Below are 22,759 nucleotides of genomic sequence, written 5' to 3'. Positions count from 1 at the left end.
CATTCATTGAAATGTTTTTAATAATATTCGTGTACGTGCATAATGATGTGCGTATGAATGAAATACGTTCGTGCCATGTTGCATAGTTGGAGATCAGAGAACAATTTTCAAGATTAGTTTGTTTTCTCCCCAGCAGGGGTTCTGAGAATGAGACTCAGTCGGCAGACTTCCACAGCCATGTGCTCGTTAAGATGTCTGTCTGGCCAGTAGTCTCTCCTTTTTATTTTAAGAGTTTTAATTCTTCTGTCGTGTAAATGAAAGTATCACTAGATTCAAGGATTTAATCACTGGCACACAAGTTTGGCTAGAGGTCTTTGCCTTTACAGGTATGTGAAAATGTGTGTGTGTGTGTGTGTGTGTGTGTGTTAAGATGAAGCTAGCTGATATTCTTACATCTCAGCAGGTCCTTAACTCAAAAGAAGGATGACGGGGATCACATTTATACAGTTATTCTTTTCTTCAGAGTTGATTAAATAATTTGGCAGTTCTTTTCTAACTTTTGGGGGCTTTAAACTTCATGATTGCATGAAACTGCTCCATTGCCGGAGCTACCACAGTCTCCTAATCTGGCCATTTGTAGGGGGAATGAACATGTCATTCTCCACCAAACTGCTTTCCTGCCTGGTCTGCATCTCCCCTAGACAGTGTTCTGAAGTGCGCATCGTTCGTGGTGACACAGCACAGTTCCACATTACTCTTCAATATAATGTTGTTAATTACCCTGCGAAATTTGTGTTTTTCAGAAATAGCCAGACAAGCAGCACAAATTAAGCTTCTGAGAAAACTTCAAAAGCAAGAACAGGCACGGGTTGCCAAAGAAGCCAAAAAACAGCAGGGTAGGAGACTTACATGCATCGAAAGGTGGGATCTGGTAATTCTTAGTCTGCCTTCCAATCCTGAGTTTCTGTGATGACAGACGTGCTTTGGTTTCTCTTAACAGCAATAATGGCTGCTGAAGAGAAGCGGAAGCAGAAAGAACAGATGAAGATTCTGAAGCAGCAGGTATGTCCATGTGCTGCAGCGGACTTCTAGTCCGCCTTCCCGTGCATCTGCGTCTGTGCGCACACGGTTCCCGCCTGGATGCCTGCACAGCCACTGTTATGTGGAATGTCTCTGTCTGTTTAGAAAGTTGCCGTCCTAAAAGTTTTACTCCTTTTAATTTTTTTTAATATTTCAAGAGATATTTATTCTTGTTGTTTTATATGAATGAGTGTTTGCCTCCATGTATGTATTTGTACTACATCTTTGTCTGGTACCCATGGAGGCCAGAAGAAAGCGTTGGATCCTCCAGAACTTTGTTACAGATGGCTAAGAGCTACCATGTACGTGCTGGGAACAAACTGAAGTCCTCGCCAGTATTCTTCACTGTGGAGTCATCTTTCCAGACGTGGCTTTTTCTTTTCTTTCTTTTTTTTTTTTTTTTTGTTTAAATATGGGTTCTGATATTGGAACTGAGGTTCTCGTATTTGTAAGATAAACACTACTAACTGAATGTGTGTGTCTATGTGTGTGTAAGTATGTGTGTTTTGATTTCTGCTCTCCTGAGTCCAGCTAGTTTTGTTCATATGTATATAGATGAAGGGCTGGGGTCTGGGCAACATGTATGGAGGCCCTATCCCTGAAGTTAAGGCCTTGTGAGCTCTTCCTGTACCCGTGGTGGGATGATAACCCATATGGTCTTGCAGGCAAACATTTTGAATCCATGTTTGCAACATTCCTGTCATTTCCAAAACACTGTTTTGCAGCAGTCCCCTAGCTCTCTGGCTCCTACCGTTTCCCTGACCGCTCTTACATGATGTCTCAGAGACTTGAGTGGAGTCAATGTCTGACTGATGAGGGTCAGAGCTCTACAGTTTCTTTTTTCTGCAGTTAAACCAGTTGTGGTTCTTTGACAGTCTCCATCTGAGACAAACAGAAGCTTATTTTTGAGGGTGTGAGCTGCACTTACTTATTAAAGATGAGTCTTTTGAAGACGTTTACATAGCATATCAAAGTGAGGCATGGGCAGAATGACAAGGGGTGCCCAGGGCTGTAGCAGTGGAACTAATATCTATCTGATTGGACTTGTACCCATTTGCCAAGAGGCAGCTCAAGTCTAGTACTACAAACCTAGCTTTGAATTCGTTAATGGAAGGATCACAGGCCCTAGAGGAAAACCTAAATGAACTTCCTTCACTTTTAAATCATGTCCTTTTTCTTAAAGTTTTTAAGAAGCAAAATTTTATATATGGCATTTTATATGTAATATTTGTAAGTACCTTAATATTTTTGTAGACATTGAATTTAAGTTGGTACCCGAGACTGTTTTCAGTGTTAAAATTCATGTATCAGTGGATAGAGGGTATTGCTTGAACATCCAAGTTTAGTAAGAAAATGTGGCAATTTAGTTAGTTATTTTTGGTGTTTTCAAGACTAGGTTTCTCTGTAACTTTGTATCTTGTCCTGATACTAGCTCTGTAGAGCAGGCTGGCATCGAACTTAGAGATCCCCCTGCCTCTGCTTCCCGGGTGCTGGGATTAAAGGTACATGCCACCACTTCCTAAGCTCATGTTGTTTTTTTTATGTGTAATATGTATTGAAATTTTTCTTTGTCAATTTCATACATGCACCGTATCTGAAAGTACCCCCACTCTTTCTAGTTTTCCTCCTACCCCTATTACCCAACTGTCTTCCCTGTAAGTCATTTTTCTCTCATTCATGTCTTGTTTTTATTGTGTTTTTGATTTTGTTTTGAGTTCCTTAACTAGGATCATCTGTGTGACTGTGGGTTTGGAACTATCTGTTAGAACCTGGTGGATTCCTTAGTGGTTACACAGCGGACAACAATAACTGCATCTTTCCCAGAATCCACAGCAGCCAGCAGTCCAGTAGCAAGGGTCCCTTCCCTGATTCACAGCTGCTTGCTGACCTGTGCTGTCTTGTATAGGCACAATAGAGGTAGTCACAACTCCTGTGAGGTCATCACTGCACTGACTGGGCCGTGTTCAGAAGCCCGCACCTGCACACTCCCAACCCCACTCCGTCCCTGTCAGGACTTTCCATATGCTTCATAAGGCCTTGACCACTGTGGGAGCTATGTGTCCCCATATACAACAAGAATCCCTTAAAGCAATTTTGCAAGATTCTGGAAGCATCATGATGAAGTAGGGTGAGCACAGACACTGTCATCTGAGTTGAGTGGAACTCTTGAGTTCTAAGTGTTAGCATTAGAGCAAAATATTTGCTGTGTTAGAACTCAGTATCCTCTTAATAAATGGGTACATAATATGATAGGAAATTTATAAATCTTATAAATGATATTAGTCTTCATGCTAGTGATAGATATCTGTAATATATCTATTTGGCTGTTAAGGTAAAACTTAAACTGAATATATTTAACCCCAGATGACTTTTGGTCTAAGAATCTCTATATCCTCACATGAGAGAAGGCTGTAATGCTTTCGCTGAGTGAAGGTCATACCCCTTTAAAAGTCTTATGATTGACAAAAACAAAAAAAGATTTCATCAAGAATATGTTTCTCTCAGGTCTCAACTTGTTTTTTTTTGTGTGTGTGTGTGTGTGTGTGTGTGTGTGTGTGTGTATGTGTGTGTGTGTTTTTGAGACCGGGCTTCTCTGTAGCTTTGGAGCCTGTCCTGGAACTTCTAACATAAGTAAATAATTCAAAACTTGGTTCTTCAGTCTGTTATCTAGAAATAACATAAAAATACATACTTGGGTTTTTGTTTTTGGTAAGCTGCAGCTAATATTCAGTGTCAAGAAAGGAACACCAGCAGCAAAGTCATAGAATGTGATAAGTCTTCTGAATTAGATTGTTGATTTCTCAAATATCATGATTGTGTTATACACCTCTGTAGAGACTCAATAATAACACAGAATGATGGAAAATCCACAGGAAAGCACAGTCAGACATATCTGGAAACTGAGAGAGGAACATAGCGGTGTTTGATATAGATGAAATGTGTTTGCTATAGGAATTTAGAACAGATCCAAGTCAGAAATGTCAAGGTTTGTCATTGCTGTTGTTATGTATTCATTCCTATCCAGGCCAGTCGGGAACTTTCTGAAAGAACATTTAAAATGGAAGTTCTGACTGTGACTGTAGCATAGAAGGGTAATTTTAAAAATCAACATGTAAATTCTTATCAAAGCGTATATGATTGATAAATTATAAAATATAACCAAATTAAAATATTTTACATGCCAGTTATCTGATGTAAGTAATTTCATGGATCATAAAATCAAACTAATTCCTTCTAAAATCTTGTGGGTTTATCCTTGTGGTTGAAAGCATTGTTCACATCATGTTGTCAACATGTGAAATAAATTTTAGGATCAGAGATTATTTTTAATAATTACCTTAAAGCCTTGTAATGACTATATAGCTGCGATTTTAAAGCATTCTTTAAATTTATGACAAAGCTATGCATGTAAATAGTTTTATAGAAATAATGTTCTTCGTTCCAGTTCATTCAGTAAGTAGTAGAAATCTATCTGTTGCTATATGTATTTCTGTTTTCTGTTTTATCTGTTCTTGCAGTTCGTTGAAAATATTGTCTGGATATATTACGTTAATCAGCTTTGCAATCTCTTTGTATGTTTGTTTAGCATTTATAGTTTACCATTATGAGAAAATGTCTAAACTCCTATGAATCTCCTTACAACAGGTAGCTGAATTTCTGATCCAGCACGGAAAGCGTTTGATAATTTAGTATTCATGTCTTAAATATTTTGACTCCAATTAAACCTTTTTACCTAAATATTTATTTCTCAAATTTTCATAATGTTTCCCACAGGAAAAAATTAAGAGAATCCAGCAAATCAGAATGGAAAAAGAACTCCGAGCTCAGCAGATTCTTGAGGTAGAATTCTTAATTTAACATAACTAAGATAATAACTCATAAAGTGCAGGGTCATTTCCGATGCTCAGTTATTACTGCATTCGTTCAGATGAATGCGTCCACTGGAAAGTCTATTCAGAAATGTGTACATGGAGGCCTTCTTTGACCCTTGTTAGTGAGTTCATCCATCCTAGCCCTAAATGCCAGAAAGTAAAATAAAACAAACAGCAACCAACAAAAGAGAGAAGACTTGAGAAGCCAGTATAGTTGTCATGGAGTTCATTGTGTTTACCCTCAGGAAAGCCTAGGGCATCTAGTTAGACATTTTTTTTTTTTCATTTAGAAGCTCTTCCATGAGAGAAAATGCTATCGCTAGCAGGGTTCCTAGTATACCTCCCCTCTGCAAGAGGACTAGAATTAGGTATACAGGATGTGTTAGCATCAAAATTAGTAGCTAGAAATCAGCAGGAAGAAATACTGAAAGTGGACTTAGCACATCCAGGACTCAGGCAAGTCCTGCCCGAGTTTGAAACTGTTTATCTGAACGGCATTTTCAGGCAGCTTTGGTGTACAGTGTCACTGTCACATTGTGAGACAATACCCTACCAGAAACAGGTGCCTCATCAAGACAAAGGCAAATATGTTTCATATCCTGTATCAAAAATAGTATATATCTTGAAGTTGTTTCCTAAAAATATAGTGAAAATAAACTTTTTTGTTTTGGTATTTGTTTTGGTAACCCCAAAAGTCATCTGGAGTTAAAAATATTCAGTTTAAGTTTTACCTTAACAGCCAAATAGATATATTACAGATATCTATCACTAACATGAAGACTAATATCATTTATAAGATTTATAAATTTCCGGCCGGGCGATGGTGGAGCACGCCTTTAATCCCAGCACTCGGGAGGCAGAGGCAGGTGGATCTCTGTGAGTTCGAGACCAGCCTGGTCTACAGAGCTAGTTCCAGGACAGGCTCCAATGCCACAGAGAAACCCTGTCTCGAAAAACCAAAAAAAAAAAAAAAAAAAGAAAAAAAGATTTATAAATTTCCTATCATATTTGGTTGTTTAAGAGAAGGTTTCTCTGTGTAGCCCTGACTGTGCTAGAACCAACTCTGTAGACCTCAAATTCAGAGAGATCCGCCTGCCTCTCCCTCCCAAATTGATGGGATTAAAGGCGTGCACCACCATCCAGGAAAAATAAACTTTTGATAACTGCAATTCTTTTTCCTCTCAGCTGTTGATGAATGGCTGCTTTGTAGAACACTATGCCCTGAGGTCTGCAGAGACTTGGGGCGTTTTTTGTGTTGTAGTGCTTTCTCCTAGAAATGCAGACATTCCCTCACCCTGTTTAGGTTACTTTTTATGACTCCCAAATTCAGAACACTTCTTTTTGGAAACAAATAAGCAATAACTTAGAGGTAATTAGGACCTTGCAGATGGTGAGTGACTTCAGGTGGTATAGTGTGAGGCTGGCTGTCAGAGTGCAGGCTCTGTCTTGTTAAACAATAAACGCTGAATCAAGACCCTGTATACAGAGGTAGTGAAAATCAGATTTACTAAATTTCATTTAATGTTTACAACCAAATAATGGATCTAAAATATCAAGGAGAAAAGGAAGTTCCAAAAGTAGCTGTGCTTGAGGTTCTTTTTATCCATCAATATTAATTCTTTCTGAATTTTTTTTCAGTGAGTAAATTTTCTTTTAAAATCCTCAAAAATGCAAAACATGATAGTCGTTTTTCTTAAGATAAAATAATGTTATTTCAAATGTTTATCTGTTTATAGAAGAAAAGATGTCTTGTGATTGTTAAGGGTGCTACAGATGTGTTTTAGCCCTGATCTTCCTTTGGAAATACTGCGAGGCGGGGATGTTTGTAACTGTCTGCATATGTGTTACATGATCGCTGTGTACCTTGTGAGGCATGTAGCTGCGAGTCTTAGCGGTGCTGTTGCATGACTTGAGACCTGTTTCGCATGCACAGGCTAAAAAGAAAAAGAAGGAAGAAGCGGCAAATGCCAAATTATTGGAGGCCGAGAAACGAACAAAGGTTAGTTTAGCCGAGAGTCAAGAGTTTTTATTTTCAAAAATAAAAACTTCATTTGTGTAATACCAATCATGAAAAAATAGTTTTTCTTAAAGCTACTATTGAAAAAATGTGTGTAAATGTGTGCTTTTATTTGTATGTATATTGTTGTATGTTTTTTTTATTTCTTAATGTAGGTATGTGCTGTTTTGATGTATCAATGGAAGACATCAAGTTAGAAATGCAAATTATTGCATGGCATCTGGATTTAAGTTTGCTTGATAAGAATGATCACCCAAACTAGTTTATGTGTCCTTTATGTTTATGCTTCAACCCATGCTGCAAACCTGACTGCCCCTCATAACTCTCTCTTTGTTAGTGTCCAGTAAGTGTTTTAGTTTTTAGAAACAAAATGCATAATCTAGCTGTGGTGATGCATACCTGTCTTGCCTGCAGTCAGGAAGCGGACTTAGGTGATATGGATGGCAAGTCCAGTGACAAAGCAAGACCCCGTCTATAAACACTGTTAGCTGTCATTACATAGTAATAAGATCAGTCCGTTATATTCTATCCCAAAATTGTGGAGAAGTTTTGATTATAATTCCCTGGCATGAAGCATAGAGAGACGCTCTATTCATTCTCTTCCTTCCCTGCCTAGCTCTTCCCTTCCTCTGAATTCTGAATGGCGCAGCTGAATGAACCTGCTAGTGCTTCGGTTGCCAGCACAGCTCTACTCTATAGAGCCGCAGCAATGCTTTGCTATTTGCTCAGTTCTGTTTGGGGCACCATATAGTTGTGCTTGGCAAAGCTCTGCTTCTAAGCTCTGCCCTAAGTCTGGTTTGCAGTCTTTTCAACATATACTCCCATACTTCGTTCTCTAGAATAAAGAGTAGTCTTAATTCTTCTATTCTCCTTTATATTTATTTACTCTCAATATTCATTTCACTGAGATTTTACCTTGTTCAACAATAATCAGTAGGTAACAGACTTATGTAATTGTTTTGCATTGTGTCCAATCCCCTTGGGGTGGACACACATGCGCCCAGGCATACACAGAGTGTATTTGGGACCTTATGTTTAGAGTGAGAAAGGCTTTAGTAAGCTAGTTTTAAGAATTGAATCATAAATTATTGAGTAATTGTTAAAATATATATACAGTTTTTATATCCTATGTTTGACAATCTATTCAGTCAGTTTAGTGAATTTGCCATTGAAGTATGCTTTTTGGTTATTTATTAAATTTTAAGTGAAATGATTACTAGGCAAACATCCTTGCTACTGATTGTGCCATGCAATTTGTGTTAGCTAGCCATTAGGTAGAGCTGTATCAATGTAAGAAAGATGGAATAGTGAACATCTTCTGTAGTCAAAGCTATTGAAGGCTGGAAATTTATCTGAAATGAAATTTTTATTATTTAATGTGCTCTAAATCTCTCCTAAAAACCATACATCAAGAGTTTCTTATTTTTAAGGAAAAAGAGCTGAGAAGACAGCAGGCTGTCCTTCTGAAGCACCAGGTCTGTATACACAAAGCACAACCGTGGAAAGTACTTTGTCATTTGCTTAACTGTTTGGGGGGTGGGAAACTTCAAAATACTTTCTTTAAAACTTCTCGTTAATTCCTGCTGCGGTTTTCCCTTTGTCTTACAATTTAATGCCTTGCTTTGGTATTGGTGTCTTTGGGGGGTTAAAATTGGTTTTATGACTCTGTGATTTCTGTTTCATAATGTTGTGCCAACTCTTTCTACCAGGAGTTGGAGAGGCATAGACTAGATATGGTATGGGTATGTTTATTTTCGTACATCTAACACCGCATTGTGATTTGGTTGTGATATGGTTGTCATAGCAATGCATAAAGTGTAGCACTGGCTGCTGTCATATTACATACTGCTGCATGGCTTTACAGCACAGTGCATTGCATACATCTGCTTGTCTGTCTATGAGAAGTGTGATACGTCTCAAAGAGTTTTCATTGGATTGCATAAAACTCCTCTCTAAAAACGTGCATTACTGATGTCACAGGAAAAGTTGACTCATTACACATTCAGATACAGTTATGACCCATGTTCTCCCATCCTTGTAGATGCAAAACTGCCATTACGAACAATGGGAATTTTGAATTTGCTTGATGAGAGAATATGAAATGTATTCTGGTTTTATAGTCAAAATTTGGAAATACCCCTTTGGGGGACCAAATATATCATAGCCAAAATATTGATTAAATAACAATGATATGCAATTTTTGCATTAAAATTAGTTACCAAATTAAGGTAGTGCTTACCTTACTTCTATAGTGGGCATTTTAGATTACTATTGTTTGCCCATGGTACAGCTTTATGCCTTTAAATGGTGCATCAAGCATCAGACATCAGTAAATAGGAATATCACATTTCATTGGTATATGTGTATGAACCATGAAGAGTTTAACTTTTAATTGGTATAAACGCTTTTAAATTTTTTTCCTAATTTATTGGTGTACTATTGGATTTTAAAAGAATTTTGTACTTGAAATTAACTTAATCAATTCTAAAACCACAATGTGAAAGTGATTATGGATTAATTTTTGCCTGATCTTAAATTTTAAGAACAATGTAACCTTGTAAAATTGGCTCTAGTATTTTGTGGTTTTTCTAATAGCAGATGTAAGGTAACTGACCTGTTCCAGCCAACCATTATGCTTTTTGTTCTGGCAGCTTTTGAAGGAGCATCACAGCTGACCATAAGTAAACCTTGTATGCTCTGTTTACACTGTCTCCATGCTCATTGCTTCACCTTTTTGCTGTTGATTGCTCTTGTATTTGCTTTCTAAACCTGAACTAAAACATGCACAGAATGGCCATTCTTGTCTTATATTTAGTATTTACCATGACTTGTCTATAAATGCTAAACATGCTATATTGAGTTTTTGTTGTTGTTGTTGTTGTTTTTGTTGTTGTTGTTGTTTTTCCATTTGAAGACCCAACAGTTAACTGTGGTTGAGTTGTTCTCCTAATTTTATCTGGCCTTGCAGGAACGGGAGCGAAGGCGACAGCATATGATGCTCATGAAAGCTATGGAAGCGCGTAAAAAAGCAGAAGTAAGTGCGTTCCTGGAGGACTATTACCTTAGGATGGAAAGATTGCTTTTCCTGAAGCAGTAGCTATTGTAGTTTTTTTCAGAGTATATAGGTTTGCCGTGATTTTTATTGTGTTGATGACATTGATGAACTAACTGTGGCTCCTTATTACTATAACCAGGATGTCACAAAACTAACCTTGTAGCATGTGTAGAGGCTCCAGGCACTTTGATTTAGATCCTCATCACACCATCCACAACTTTTGCCGTCACAGCTAGACTTGCTGTGTGTGTTCTGAGGATCGAGCCAGGTCCTCTGGGAGAGCAGCCACGACTCTCATCTGATGAACCATCTCTCTAGCCTTAACCAAATCTGTAATTCTTTTCTGTTATTTCTTTTTTTAAAAAAAATTCTTTTCATGGAATATATTTCGATCATTTTTTTTTCCTTCCCCAAACTCTTCCCAATTCGTTGTTACCCGCCTAACTTAATGCTTGCTCACAGTGTCATCTGCTTACTCGTTTGCTCTCAAAAAATAGCTGAAATAAACAAAATGCCATTAAGACAAAAGGAAGATGCCAAAGAAATGAGATAAATCTCCCCTCTCTCCATACACACATCCACAAAAGGTCAGCATTTGTTTTGTATTGGCCAACTAACTGTTCCTGGGCATTGGGCCTGCCCTGAACTATAATTAATATACTCATTGTCACTCTGTCTGAGAAAACTGATTTTCCCTTTCCCAGCAGGTATCAATTGAAAATATAGCATCTTGGTCAGGTGTGGGACTTTTGTCTACTTAACCTTTCAGTGCTGGGATTTTGTGTGGTTAGAGCCTGTGCTGGCCCTGTGCATGCTGCCATAGACTCTGTGAGTTCATATGTGCATCAGTCCTGGTTATGTGTAGAAGACACTGTTTCCTTGGACTCATCCATCATCTGTGGCTCTTAAAATCTTTTTGCTACTTCTTCACATGATCCATGACCCTTGGTGACCCTTGGTTCTATGACAGCCTTCCACTTGGGACTCACTTCTCTGATGTTCGCATCCTCTACACATTGTCCAGTTGTCGGTCTCTTTATTAATTGCACGAAGTTTCTCTAATGACCTGAGTGAGGCAGTGACCTGTGGGTATGGTGATAGGCCATTAGGAGTCATTTCGCTGCTATATTAGTTTCCTGGGATAATAGCAGTACATTCTCCCCTAACCCCTTATCCTTCTAATGTCAGGTTTGTGACAACTTCAGCAGGGTAAGGATTGGGTTCCCAGTCATGGACTGGCCCTTAAATCCATTTTTTTTAAATGATTGGTTATTCCCATAACATTTATGCCACTATTACCAGTGTATCCTGCAGGAAAGTAGCTGTCTCAGTATTTGTAGCTGTGTGATACTGATTATTTTACTCCTTTGGTAGTTGTACTGTGCTGAGTTTCTAGGGGTGAGGCTTCTGGTTGTGTACCAGCTCAACGTCTCTGTGCTCAATGGCATAAGTTAGTGTTTTCTTCTGCTGTAGGGCATTTTCTGAATCTAATGAGATGATCATGTGGGTTTTTGTCTTTCAGTCTGTTTATGTATTAGATATAGAACTATCCCTGCATCTCTGGGATAAAGCCAAGTTGATCATGGTAAATAATCTTTTTGATATGTTCCTGAATTCAGTTTCCAAGTATTTTCTTGAGAATTTTTAAATATTCATAAGGGATATTTTTCTGTAATTTTCTCTTTTTTTGTAGTATCCTTATGTGGTTTTGGTATGAATTATGAGTAGCTTCATAAAAAAGTATTTGTATATGTTCTTTCAGTTTCTATTTTGTGGAATAATTTGAGGCATAATGACTTCAGTTTTTTGAAGCTGTGGTAGAATTCTGTGCTCAATCCATCTTGTCCTGGCTTCTTATTTGTTAGGAAGGTTTTAACTACGGCTTCTATTTTACTAAGGTGCTTGGGTCAATTTACATTATTTTTATTTCATCTTGATTTAATTTTGATAGGTTGTACATATCAAGAAATTCATCTACTTTAGGCTTTCTAGTTGGGTGAAATACAGATTTTTAAAGTATGTTCTTATGATTTTCAGAATTTCCTCAGTGAATTATAATTTCTCCCTTTTCATCTCAAATTTTATCAATTTGTGTATCTTTGGATTAATTTAGATAATGGTTTGTCAACTTTGTTGATTTGCTCAAAGAACTATTCTTTGTTTTATCGATTCTTTGTATTGTTTTTGTTATTGTTTGTTTCTGTTTCATTGACTTCTTTCCTAAGTTTGACAATTTCTTGCTATTTACTCATTTTGGCTTTTATTTTTTGTTTTCTTTAAGTATTTCATTAAGTTACTTACTAAAATGAGATTTTTTCCATTTTTACTTCTTAGAGATACACCTTCATTGTATCCCATAGCTTGGATATATTGTGTTTTAATTTTCATTAAATTCAAAAGGTTTTGAATTTCCTTCTTAATTTCTGCTTTGACCAATTTTTCATTAATGAGTTACTCAGTTTCCGTACTTTTTCTGTTGTTTGATATCCACCTTTAACCATGGTGCTCACATAACGTTGCAGGGCCTTCTGTCTAAGAAAGTGGCACAGACAGCACTTGGGAGGCAGAGGCAGGCGGATCTCTGTGAGTTCGAGACCAGCCTGGTCTACAAGAGCTAGTTCCAGGACAGGCTCCAAAACCACAGAGAAACCCTGTCTCGAAAAACCAAAAAAAACAAACAAAAAACAAAAGAAAGAAAGTGGCACAGATAGTGTTTATGGTTCATTGTGTACAGTACACTGATCTTACTTTCAAAAAGAATCTCAACTTACTATTGGGTTTCTGCTTTAGAAATCTCCTTTCTATGTTTTTTCTTTACGTAAATAAATGGTTAATTTAGTATTGTACTATAGAGTATCTGAAATTGTATTAACATTTTTTAGCATCTTCTAAATAAGAACCAATTTTAAATTTTCACCCCAGTTCTGTTTAAGATAATCTCCGAGTTTACATTTATTTGCAACCTTCAAGCAAAATTTTAAGTGGCTTCTCAAGAGTTTAGTGAAATTTGTGATGGAAGCCTTATAATTAGAATGATAAAAAGAAACTGAAGACTAGAGACATCAAATTATCCTTGTCTATAGAAGGAAACATAAGGGAATTGCTTAAAGAATATATTTAATTACCGACTCAGATGTTTTTCCATTGTCACTTTTAAGGCTTTTGAAGAACTAACCATTTAGCAAATTAATCACATGCTCAAGTTAGGGTAGGTGTTATGTCACACTATATGCGTTAGAATTACATGATAAGAGTAAAAAATAATAGCAGTGTTTAGGCTAAAAAATTGTTAGAAAAAAAAGCTGGATGGTAGTGGCTGGGATTCAGAAAAATCGTGAAGGCTTTCTTGAGCTACCTACCAGGTACCTTATCCTCCTGAAGATGCAGTTATGTTAAGGAACAGGTGCACAGCTTGGGCGTCCAATTTCAATTCCCAGCACCCACATGACAGCTCACAATTTTTTGTAACTCCCAATTCCACAGGGTCTGACATTCTTACACAGACAAATATGAACATAAAATTTTAAAAAATGAATAAAATAGTAAAAATATTCAAATGTCAAAATACTTAAAGACAAAGTCCTTGTTTCTAGGCAATTCTCAGCTTATTCCTAGGCTTCTTAGAGATGATTTTCTTCATTGAAATAATAATAATTTGATCACTTTGGGAACATCATTAGAGTGTTTTCAAACAGTTGTCAGGATTAAGATTTCTTGTGCATGATTTTCTCTTTCAGGAGAAAGAACGATTGAAACAAGAGAAACGCGATGAGAAAAGGTTGAATAAGGAGCGCAAACTAGAGCAGCGGAGACTGGAATTAGAAATGGCAAAGGAACTGAAGAAGCCTAACGAAGACATGTGCTTAGCAGACCAAAAGGTGGTTATTATGCGTGAGCCATTTCACTTGCAAATCCCATTTCTCCAGTTTTCTTGTCAGTTTCCTTTTCCAGAAGTAGCACGAGTTTCCAAGCGTGGTCAGCTCTGCCTGGATTGTCAGCTGTCCTTTTGCTGGTCATTGCATCACTACAGACCTTTCAGTCCTCGTAGATGGACCCCAGAAATCACAAGGACAAGGCAGAGAAGCAGATGTGTCTCTGTGGCTCTCTTGTTCTATCCAGTAACTGAGCACAGAAAAGCTTGATATCTCTTTACCCCCACAGACACTTAGATTTATCTGAGTTCCTCCAGTTGCTCAGCTACTTCATTGAATGTGTCCACTGCATGCTGAGTGCCTATACGAATTCCTTGAAGGACATGTTTTGGTCTAGTCTTCAGTAAAGTCCCATGTCACTGGTATTTATTTGTCTCAATTTGTTGATGAAAAACCGGAGACAAAGAGGAACCTTGCCCTTGATCACACTGTTTGCTGTTAGAGGCCATGCTCCTTATCATCTTGACATCCAAGAAGGTGTGCCCAGCCATGGAACCGGAAGCTCGGGTTTTCTCTTCCAGTCTCACAGGCAAATGCAGTGTTGCTAGTGTACATGACTGTAGCTATTTGGAAATATCAGAGTAACCTTGGAAACAAGATGCTGTGCTATATTTTGGTGGAGAAATAAGCTTAATTTTGAATATAGCTAAGAAAATGGTGCTTATAGAAAATGATATCAATAATGTTTAAAATTTCTCTGACCACCCTGTAATCTGTCACTGTGCCTGGTCTATAACAGCTTCTGCCGTACCCACCTGTTAGGTATTATTACCCTGGTTTGTATGATCCCCTCCAGTAGTGTGATTACACAATTATTTCATACCTAGTAGGGCTTGCATTAAATTAACATTCAATTTATTCTACTTAGCATAACTGCTTTAAGATAAAAATCAATATATACTTGTCAGTTTTTTTTTGTTTGGATATTTATATTTTCCTAAGCAGAATGGGAAAAACAAAGGCAAAATGAACTGGCTTTCAAGTAGAGCATTGGCTATTACTCATAATTCAGTGTTTGCAAACAATATTAAAAGAAATTCTTCAGTGAGTTACCTGAGTAAGTGCAGAGCAAAGGGCCGATTCAGATAATATTTATAAGTTACTTTTTTCATATAAAATTTAAATTACATACATGGGCAAAATATGCCTAATTTAGATTACCTATTGAGTGAATTTTTAATGTCTATAATAAACTTAATGTAGCTTAATTATTAGAGTGCTGCCATGTGTGTGTGTACAGAAGTGGCAAAGAGATTTCTCTCTAATTTTAACACTAGAGCTCATATTGATGCTTTACTAAACACAGGGACCTACAGCCCTAGAGTTGGATTGTAACTAGACTCATGAGTTCTGGTAATGTGGACCCAATAACTTACTGCAGCCGTTAGCTGCTGATGGGCTCACTGTTTCCAACCAGAGTGTCCATGATGCAAACTCATAGCAGTTTTGAGCCACCATTAAACACGAAGAGCTCAGTGAATAATTACGTAGTGGTACGGTACTTTTGAAATGTTTATTATTTTGATTTGCTTAGTTTGTTGCTTGGTTTTGGTCGCGTGATTGGTTTGGTGTGGCTCATGCTGTTATATAACCTTATTTTATCAACATAAGAAATTTTCAGTTCTTCTTTCTGCTGTCAAATTTGAATTCATATCTAGCTCAACCCAGATTTGCAGGTGATTGCTTGCTTTCAAAACCATTTACATATTAGTGCCTTGGGAGCTGCAGTGATGCTCATAGGAACTCTATCCTCCTATACAGGATAAAGAAATACAGCAGCTTAAGTTTCTTCAGATGATAGAAAAGCCATGCTTTGCCGGGTGATGGTGGCGCACGCCTTTAATCCCAGCACTCGGGAGGCAGAGGCAGAGGCAGGCGGATCTCTGTGAGTTTGAGACCAGCCTGGTCTACAAGAGCTAGTTCCAGGACAGGCTCCAAAGCCACAGAGAAACCCTGTCTTGAAAAACAAAACAAAACAAAACAAAAAAAAAGTCATGCTTTGGAGAACTGGAGCGATGACTCAGTCGGTGAAGGGCCTGCCCCACAAGCACCAGCACCAGCGTGTGCCTGCCCAACAGCCACATAGATACTGGGCACAGGCAGGGCCAGGTGTCATCAACCCAGAACAGAGTGGCGAGAAATTCCCTGGCCAACCTGGCCAGCCAAATTAATGAGCCCCGAGGTGTTTAGTTGGAGATTCTGCTTTTAAAAATAAAGTACTTAATAGGTATGGGAGGAATGGCTAGTTATCTTTGCTAGATGAGTAAAGTATTTGCCATCAAACCTGACAACTTGAATTTGATATTCTCCAGAACCCATATGACAGGAGAAAGCCTACTCCTGCTGGTTGTTTCCTGACCTCCATAGGCATTACTGTTGCACGCCCGTCCATACCCTCCAGCGTGCATACAACACAAACACATAGATAGAGAAGTAGAGAGAGAGAGAGATGTTTAATCAGCAATTGAGGGGGGAATCAGTGTCAACATATCTGTACGTAACCTTGTATGTACAAACAAAATCTAGACTTAATTTTTTAAAAGCTGTGTTAATTTTTCTTGTGTTTTGTTTGCAGCCCTTGCCAGAGTGGCCTCGCATCCCAGGACTTGTCCTCTCTGGAACCACATTTTCAGACTGTCTCATGGTGGTGCAGTTCTTACGAAACTTTGGTAAAGTTTTGGGCTTTGATGTGAATATTGATGTTCCAAACCTCAGTGTTCTTCAAGAGGGATTGCTAAATGTAGGGGACAGCATGGGTGAAGTCCAAGACTTGCTTGTGAGACTCCTCTCAGCTGCTGTGTGTGATCCAGGTCTAATTACAGGATACAAGGTAAAAACACCCGAATCTAACCCATTGCTTTAAGTCTGTACTCTCCTTGTATTGCTGGTTAACTTTTCCATGATAGCAGAAGATTATATAGATGTTCTTAATTTCATTGATCACGTTTATCTTTTGGAGTTAAATGTAGATTTATATTAGGTTGGGGCAAATGTAGAAGAATCTTGGTAGATGGAGGAATGTAGACCAGCCTCCTGGTTACTCTTTACTGCTCTAGTTGTAGGCATTTATGGAAATATGCCAGTGGTATCTGTCAAAAGCAGAATTCATAATTGCTAAAGGATTTAGAACTTGCATGCTGATTCTGAAGTTCTCCTTTGTCAATTGTTGTAAACAGCAGGCTATTGAATGCCATATAGGTCACAGTGTTGACTCTGTGTTGGTCAGTAAGTACTCCATTCGTGCACATCTGTCTGTCTTATCAGATACACATTCAAGGTATCTTTTCTCTAAACAATACTGTAGAATGCTTCCAGGGTCAATGGTGTTTTTCTCGATGTGCCTATCACTTGACGTAATAAAGGTAGAAAATAATCACAGTGATTTTGATCATCAGTACTTTACCATTCGTTCCAAAATGTCTTTACAGAGAATACTTGATGACTACTTAAATCTGTCTCCTATCAATATTCAGATTCTTCTCCTTCCCTCAGTCCAGGAAGGGTTTAATAAGGGGACAGAATACAATAGACATGTGAATATCTGTCTATCATGCTGTTTTATCTCCATTCCAGTTCTGTGATAAAGTCCTTATTAGTAATATCTAGAGCATATAAGCCAATATTTTATTCCTATTTTTGAATGAATGAAGATGATAAACATTGATAAAAATGCCAAACTTTCTAGGCCAAAACCGCTCTTGGAGAGCACTTGCTGAATGTGGGTGTGAATCGAGACAATGTGTCGGAGGTTTTGCAGATTTTCATGGAAGCCCACTGTGGAGAGACGGAGCTGACAGAGAGCCTCAAGACTAAAGCTTTCCAGGCTCACACCCCAGCCCAGAAAGCCTCCGTCCTCGCCTTCCTCATTAATGAACTGGCGTGCAGCAAGAGTGTGGTGAGGTAAGCCAGGCGTTTCCTGGTTCCAATGTGTCCAGTCATGGGGGACGCAAACTGCTTCTAGAAAATTTGGAAGTTATTGACTAGTACCAAGAAGAAAATCAAAATCGTAAATCACCATTAGAAGATAGCCAGCAATACTATCTCAGTTAGTTTCTATGTGTTCTGTGTTCTATGTGAACATAATGATCTTTCTGCATATATGTAATCTGTATTCTTTGTTACATGTATTGTTTAATCATTTTGCTAATTCTTCATGTATTGGATATCTTTATTATTTGCTACAGTGCTAGAATCCAGAACCATTCTAGGAATCCAGAACTTTTTTCCTTGACATCTTTGAAGACCTGATTTTCCTTAAATTCATAAAGTGATCCCGTTGCTTATTTCTTTGTGTCCTAGTCTAACCTTAGATTTCCAGTTTGCCAGTGAAGTAGTTTATACTTTAAGATTTCAAGTCCATCTGGCACTCTGTTACTATGCACAAAGGTGTTAGCTAGTGTTCGAGCACGTCAGGTTCACTGTTCATCCTTTGCTTATTCTTAATTTGTTTAAAAATTTACTTGTCTTACTTTTAGTCTTTTACCTTTTTAGGAAAAAGGATTTGTGAATTTATTTTTACCATTGGTAGACAAATTAAACCTTCTGTACCTGTCTTAGCTATGATATATTAATGTGACTGTTATCATTTATTTTTTGTGTCCTTTTCAAATATCTCCAAGAGTGTATTAATATTTTGTTTATGAAATTATTTCATTATGCATAAGCATGATGACAAATAGTAATGCTGAGTTGCTCTTTAAAATATATATATACGCATATAAATTCATTGTACAGAGAACATTGATATTTTCTGTTTTGGAAGAATAAAGGCACAACCATTCTGTTACCACCAGCGAATACCATAACATCCATATTTTCCATGTTGACATGTAGACATACACAGAGATGTTATCTGTACATAAGTAAGTATATATACTTACGTAAATGCACATCTATGTCCTAATTTCCAGTTGAATGTGGAAATGGTCATTTCCTAAATATATACCAAACCCATCAAAATACTATTTTTATAAGGAATTGTGAGAGTGTATTACAGCCCTGTTACCAAAGTAACTTTCCTAATAGTAACATTGTATCTAATGAAGAAATGATTGTTTTTTAAAGTCAGTGATGTTGTATAAACCCATGTATATATGAAATGTGATTGTATCATTTTACCTATGAAAATGTATGATATTGCATGCTAAATGGACTCATTGTGGATTATATCTTTTAATATATCTTTGTTTTGGCAGTGAGATTGACAAGAACATTGAGTATATGTCAAACTTGAGGAGAGATAAATGGGTAGTGGAAGGTAAACTCCGCAAGTAAGTTCTATTTTATTAATTTAGTGTGCTGTCTTCCTTTATTTAGTTCAAGTCTCCAGTAAGGCATGTGGGCTGGAAGGATGGAGTTTAAACTTTACTTTTTGTACGAGAAAGATACTATTTCATCTGGAGTCTGAAATAAGTGATGGAATCTAAAAGCAGACAAGGAAAATAGATTCATTGAACTCATGTTTCAAACTTAAGAGAGACATTTTTCTTTTTTCTTTCAGCAAAGTCAAGCAACCATGTTTTCGTTGTTGCTGCTAATGGATTGCGTTTGTCTTAGTTGATATCTGGGACTATCTTTTCTCTTAATGATTCTTTTTTAATTAAAGTTTGCTTCTACAAAATATAATAAAAATTATTCAATATTAAAATTTAATTATCTTCCTTCCAGGAAATAAATTCATCTGCTGTGTTAAAAGGGTATATGACCCACGCATGTAATCTCAGCATTTGGCATGCTGAGGCAGGAAGATCTAGGGTTTAAGACCACAGAGTTACATAGTGAAACACTTTCCCCAAATTTAAATAAATAAATAGACTAGAAGAACATTTTCTGGCCCAGAGAAATGGCTCAGTGCTTGGGAGTGCTTATTGTACTTGCAGAGGACCTGGGTTCAATTCCCAGCACTTACATGATGGTGCACAACCATTTATAGATCCCACTTTCAAGAGACTTGATGCCCTCTTCTGACCTCTGTGGCACCAGGCACTCACATGGTGTGCATACATACATGGTAACACATAAAATAAATTAAAAATGTTAAAAGATTAGTTTCTTTGCAGTAGTAATTTGAATTGAAATGTAGTCAGGCACATAGTGCAGAAATCCGGAAGTACCATTCGAACATTGTCAGAATCATTCATCTCAGCTTTCATGGGCGGTTTTTGTCAAATATGGAAACATATGTCTTAAATTTCCCTAGTTGAATTTTTACTGCTATTGATATATATTGTTTATTACATGAGCTCAAGACTCACATTATGATCTGGATGCGGTGGTTCACACCTGGAATCCCAGCACATAGGAGGCAAAGGCAGGAGGATAACAAATTTCTAAGGCCACCTGAGCTACAAAATGAGACCTAGCTTCATGTGCCAAGTACTGAGTGAGAAAATGATGTTTGCCTAGGAAACACTGTATTGAATCCTCAGCACTGACCTAAAGAGGGGAAAAAGAAAGTTTGGCATTGTGCTCATAAAAATTACAACTTTAGTGGTGACAACAGTAGATTTTGATTCTGTGTCTTTCTTTTAATGTTTAAAGGCTCAGGATAATTCATGCTAAGAAAACAGGCAAAAGAGACACTGCAGGAGGCATTGATCTCGGAGAAGAGCAGCATCCCCTGGGCACCCCCACTCCAGGACGCAAGCGGAGAAGGAAGGGAGGAGACAGTGATTATGATGATGATGATGATGATGACAGTGATGATCAAGCAGACGAGGATGATGAAGATGAAGAAGATAAAGATGACAAAAAAGGAAAAAAGACTGATATTTGTGAAGATGAGGTAATCCAGTCAGGTTCATGTTTAAGATTTAGCAAGAGCTATGCAACCTGCCAAAAACCAACATGACATTTAAAGCCATTGAATTCAGCTTGGGGCATTTACTTGTCCCAGTTTCTTCATCTGAAAATTATTTCCTCCTCCTCTTCCTCCTCCTCCTCCTCCTCCTCCTCCTCCTCCTCCTCCTCCTCCTCCTCCGTCTTCCTCTTCCCCTGCCAGGCTTGCCTGTGCTGTGCTCCCAGCCTGAAGAGTGTTGTATTTGTCTCTTGATGTGTTTTGTGATAATTAAGGAAGCACTTAATTATGGTTCCATGGTTGCGCATGGAAAGAAACTTGGAAGTTAGATTTGCTTTGTGTGTGCAGATGCTTTACTCAACAGGTGTGTCACAATGGTCCCCTAAGCTCGTATCACCTGCTGACATTGTTACCATCTTGCTTTGTTTCAGTGTTCTCTGTGATGTTCAAGTAATAAAAGCACTAATATTGTATTGCTCTGAATGTATGTATCCCTGTTGTTAGTTGAAACATGACCATCAGCATCTTAGGAATTGTCTCTAGAGTGCTGTCGATTCAGATCCTCAGATATTCTCTCTGGTACCACTGACACATTGCGTTACACTTGCTTACCGCTCATGCCTCAAAGGTTTGGTCAGGTTTAGTGCAAACTCTAGCTTTCACAGCTTTAACCGAAGATGAATGCAGCACTGAGCACCCTCACCACTGTCAGTAAAGTTTTGTTGTTTCTTTTTTTTTTAAGATAGAATGTTAATTGGCATAATGGAAAGATATTTGCAATGTAGATCACATGCCTGTGAAGGACATTAGGCATTTGGAGGAACAAACTCTCACAAGTACTTTCTGCAGCCATTCACTGAGAACTACATCTCAGGGTGGATGTTCGCATGGGGAATGCAGAGAACAGTGTCTGGCAGCTGCTACGATGCTGCGTTTCTTAATTGTTTGGGCATTATTTTTTATGAAATGCAGTGGGTTGTTTTTCCACCTGTCCTTTCCTTTGCTATGCAGGGATTTTTTTTTATCTGACGTGGTCCCACTGTTGAACTTTCTTTTGGTGTCAGAGCCCTGCAAAGATGACATTGAGATTTGTTGCAGGAAGAAACTGTTCCATAGTGCCGGACCTCCTCCAGACTTTCATGTTACCATTACTGGCTTCAAACTCGAGCCCAAGAGGCCAGGGCCTCTTGCTGAGACTTCTGACTAGCGTGGGGCTGCAGCTGCACGTGCCTGGCCCTGTGCCCTGATATAATGTACTTAAACATTCATTTTGTCGCAGATATGTAAAAAGTATCTAATTTGAGAATCACAGACCCATTCATCAGTAATCTGTTTCATTTGGAAAGTGGAGCCGTTTCCATAACAGGAGCTAAGCCTTTCCAGGCTTGGTGGCTTTTTTAGATATTTAATATTATAAATTGGTTTAAATGTTGGCACAAATTTCTAGCCCTGCTTTGGGATTTCAGTGTGTTCTGCTGAGTGATGTCACTAAAGTGGGTTGATGGGTAGAAATTGTTTGTTTCACCTTGCTTCTGGTGGGGAAAGGGAAGACAGTCTGCAAACCCTGACTTCCCTTGGTTCATGACCCTTCTGGTCTCAGCTTTGTATGTGTGCAAAGCTTGAAAGATTAAAAAACACGTAAATCTTCAAAAGATTAAAGATTATAGCTGTGTATCACACTACCCAGTCTCTGACTTCCTTTTTAATTACATAATTGTTAGCCATAGATTTTATTATTTATACATAGAACATGTCATTTTAACATAGCTGTAGTGTGAGTAATCATCGTTAAATATAGGGTTTATTACCATTATATATCCTACTATTAACATGAGGAAATGGTATAAAACTTTTAAAATAATAAATATTTAGGGTCTTAAAAAACCAATTTATGTTTTCTTTAGCTAGATAGAATGACACGTGCCTATACTACTGCACTTAGGAGACTAAGAAAAGGAGAACAAGGAGTCCCAAGCTAGTCCCAGCTACATACCATGGCCTTATTTAAAAACAGTTGCTGTGGGAGTGGCTGGCACATGTACCCTAGAGGACAAGATGCAGAGCGTA

At 37.9% G+C, this 22,759-nt stretch overlaps 1 protein-coding gene across 15 annotated transcripts in view; it reads left to right on the top strand.

Moving 5' to 3' along the window:
- Baz2b (bromodomain adjacent to zinc finger domain 2B) overlaps window positions 1-22,759 on the top strand; it is a 211,388-nt gene that overhangs the window by 165,670 nt on the left and 22,959 nt on the right. For 7 of the 15 annotated variants that reach the window (XM_041631512.1, XM_041631511.1, XM_041631501.1 and 4 more), the window contains 12 exons: window positions 744-836; window positions 941-1,002; window positions 4,795-4,860; window positions 6,826-6,891; window positions 8,340-8,384; window positions 8,619-8,651; window positions 9,878-9,943; window positions 13,702-13,842; window positions 16,472-16,726; window positions 17,582-17,796; window positions 19,092-19,166; window positions 20,437-20,680. In XM_041631512.1, coding sequence (XP_041487446.1) covers window positions 744-836; window positions 941-1,002; window positions 4,795-4,860; window positions 6,826-6,891; window positions 8,340-8,384; window positions 8,619-8,651; window positions 9,878-9,943; window positions 13,702-13,842; window positions 16,472-16,726; window positions 17,582-17,796; window positions 19,092-19,166; window positions 20,437-20,680 — 1,361 coding nt within the window. The remainder of the gene's footprint in view (window positions 1-743; window positions 837-940; window positions 1,003-4,794; window positions 4,861-6,825; window positions 6,892-8,339; window positions 8,385-8,618; window positions 8,652-9,877; window positions 9,944-13,701; window positions 13,843-16,471; window positions 16,727-17,581; window positions 17,797-19,091; window positions 19,167-20,436; window positions 20,681-22,759) is intronic. The other 8 variants (XM_041631507.1, XM_041631506.1, XM_041631500.1 and 5 more) reach the window with 4 other exon arrangements.

The sequence above is a fragment of the Microtus oregoni genome, unplaced genomic scaffold (genome assembly GCF_018167655.1).
Source record: "Microtus oregoni isolate MIOR12 unplaced genomic scaffold, Mior012 000037F_ref0000500, whole genome shotgun sequence".
Classification (NCBI taxonomy): domain Eukaryota; kingdom Metazoa; phylum Chordata; class Mammalia; order Rodentia; family Cricetidae; genus Microtus; species Microtus oregoni.
The sequence above is the reverse complement of the archived record's forward strand: the minus strand, read 5'-3'. Positions and strand labels throughout refer to the sequence as shown.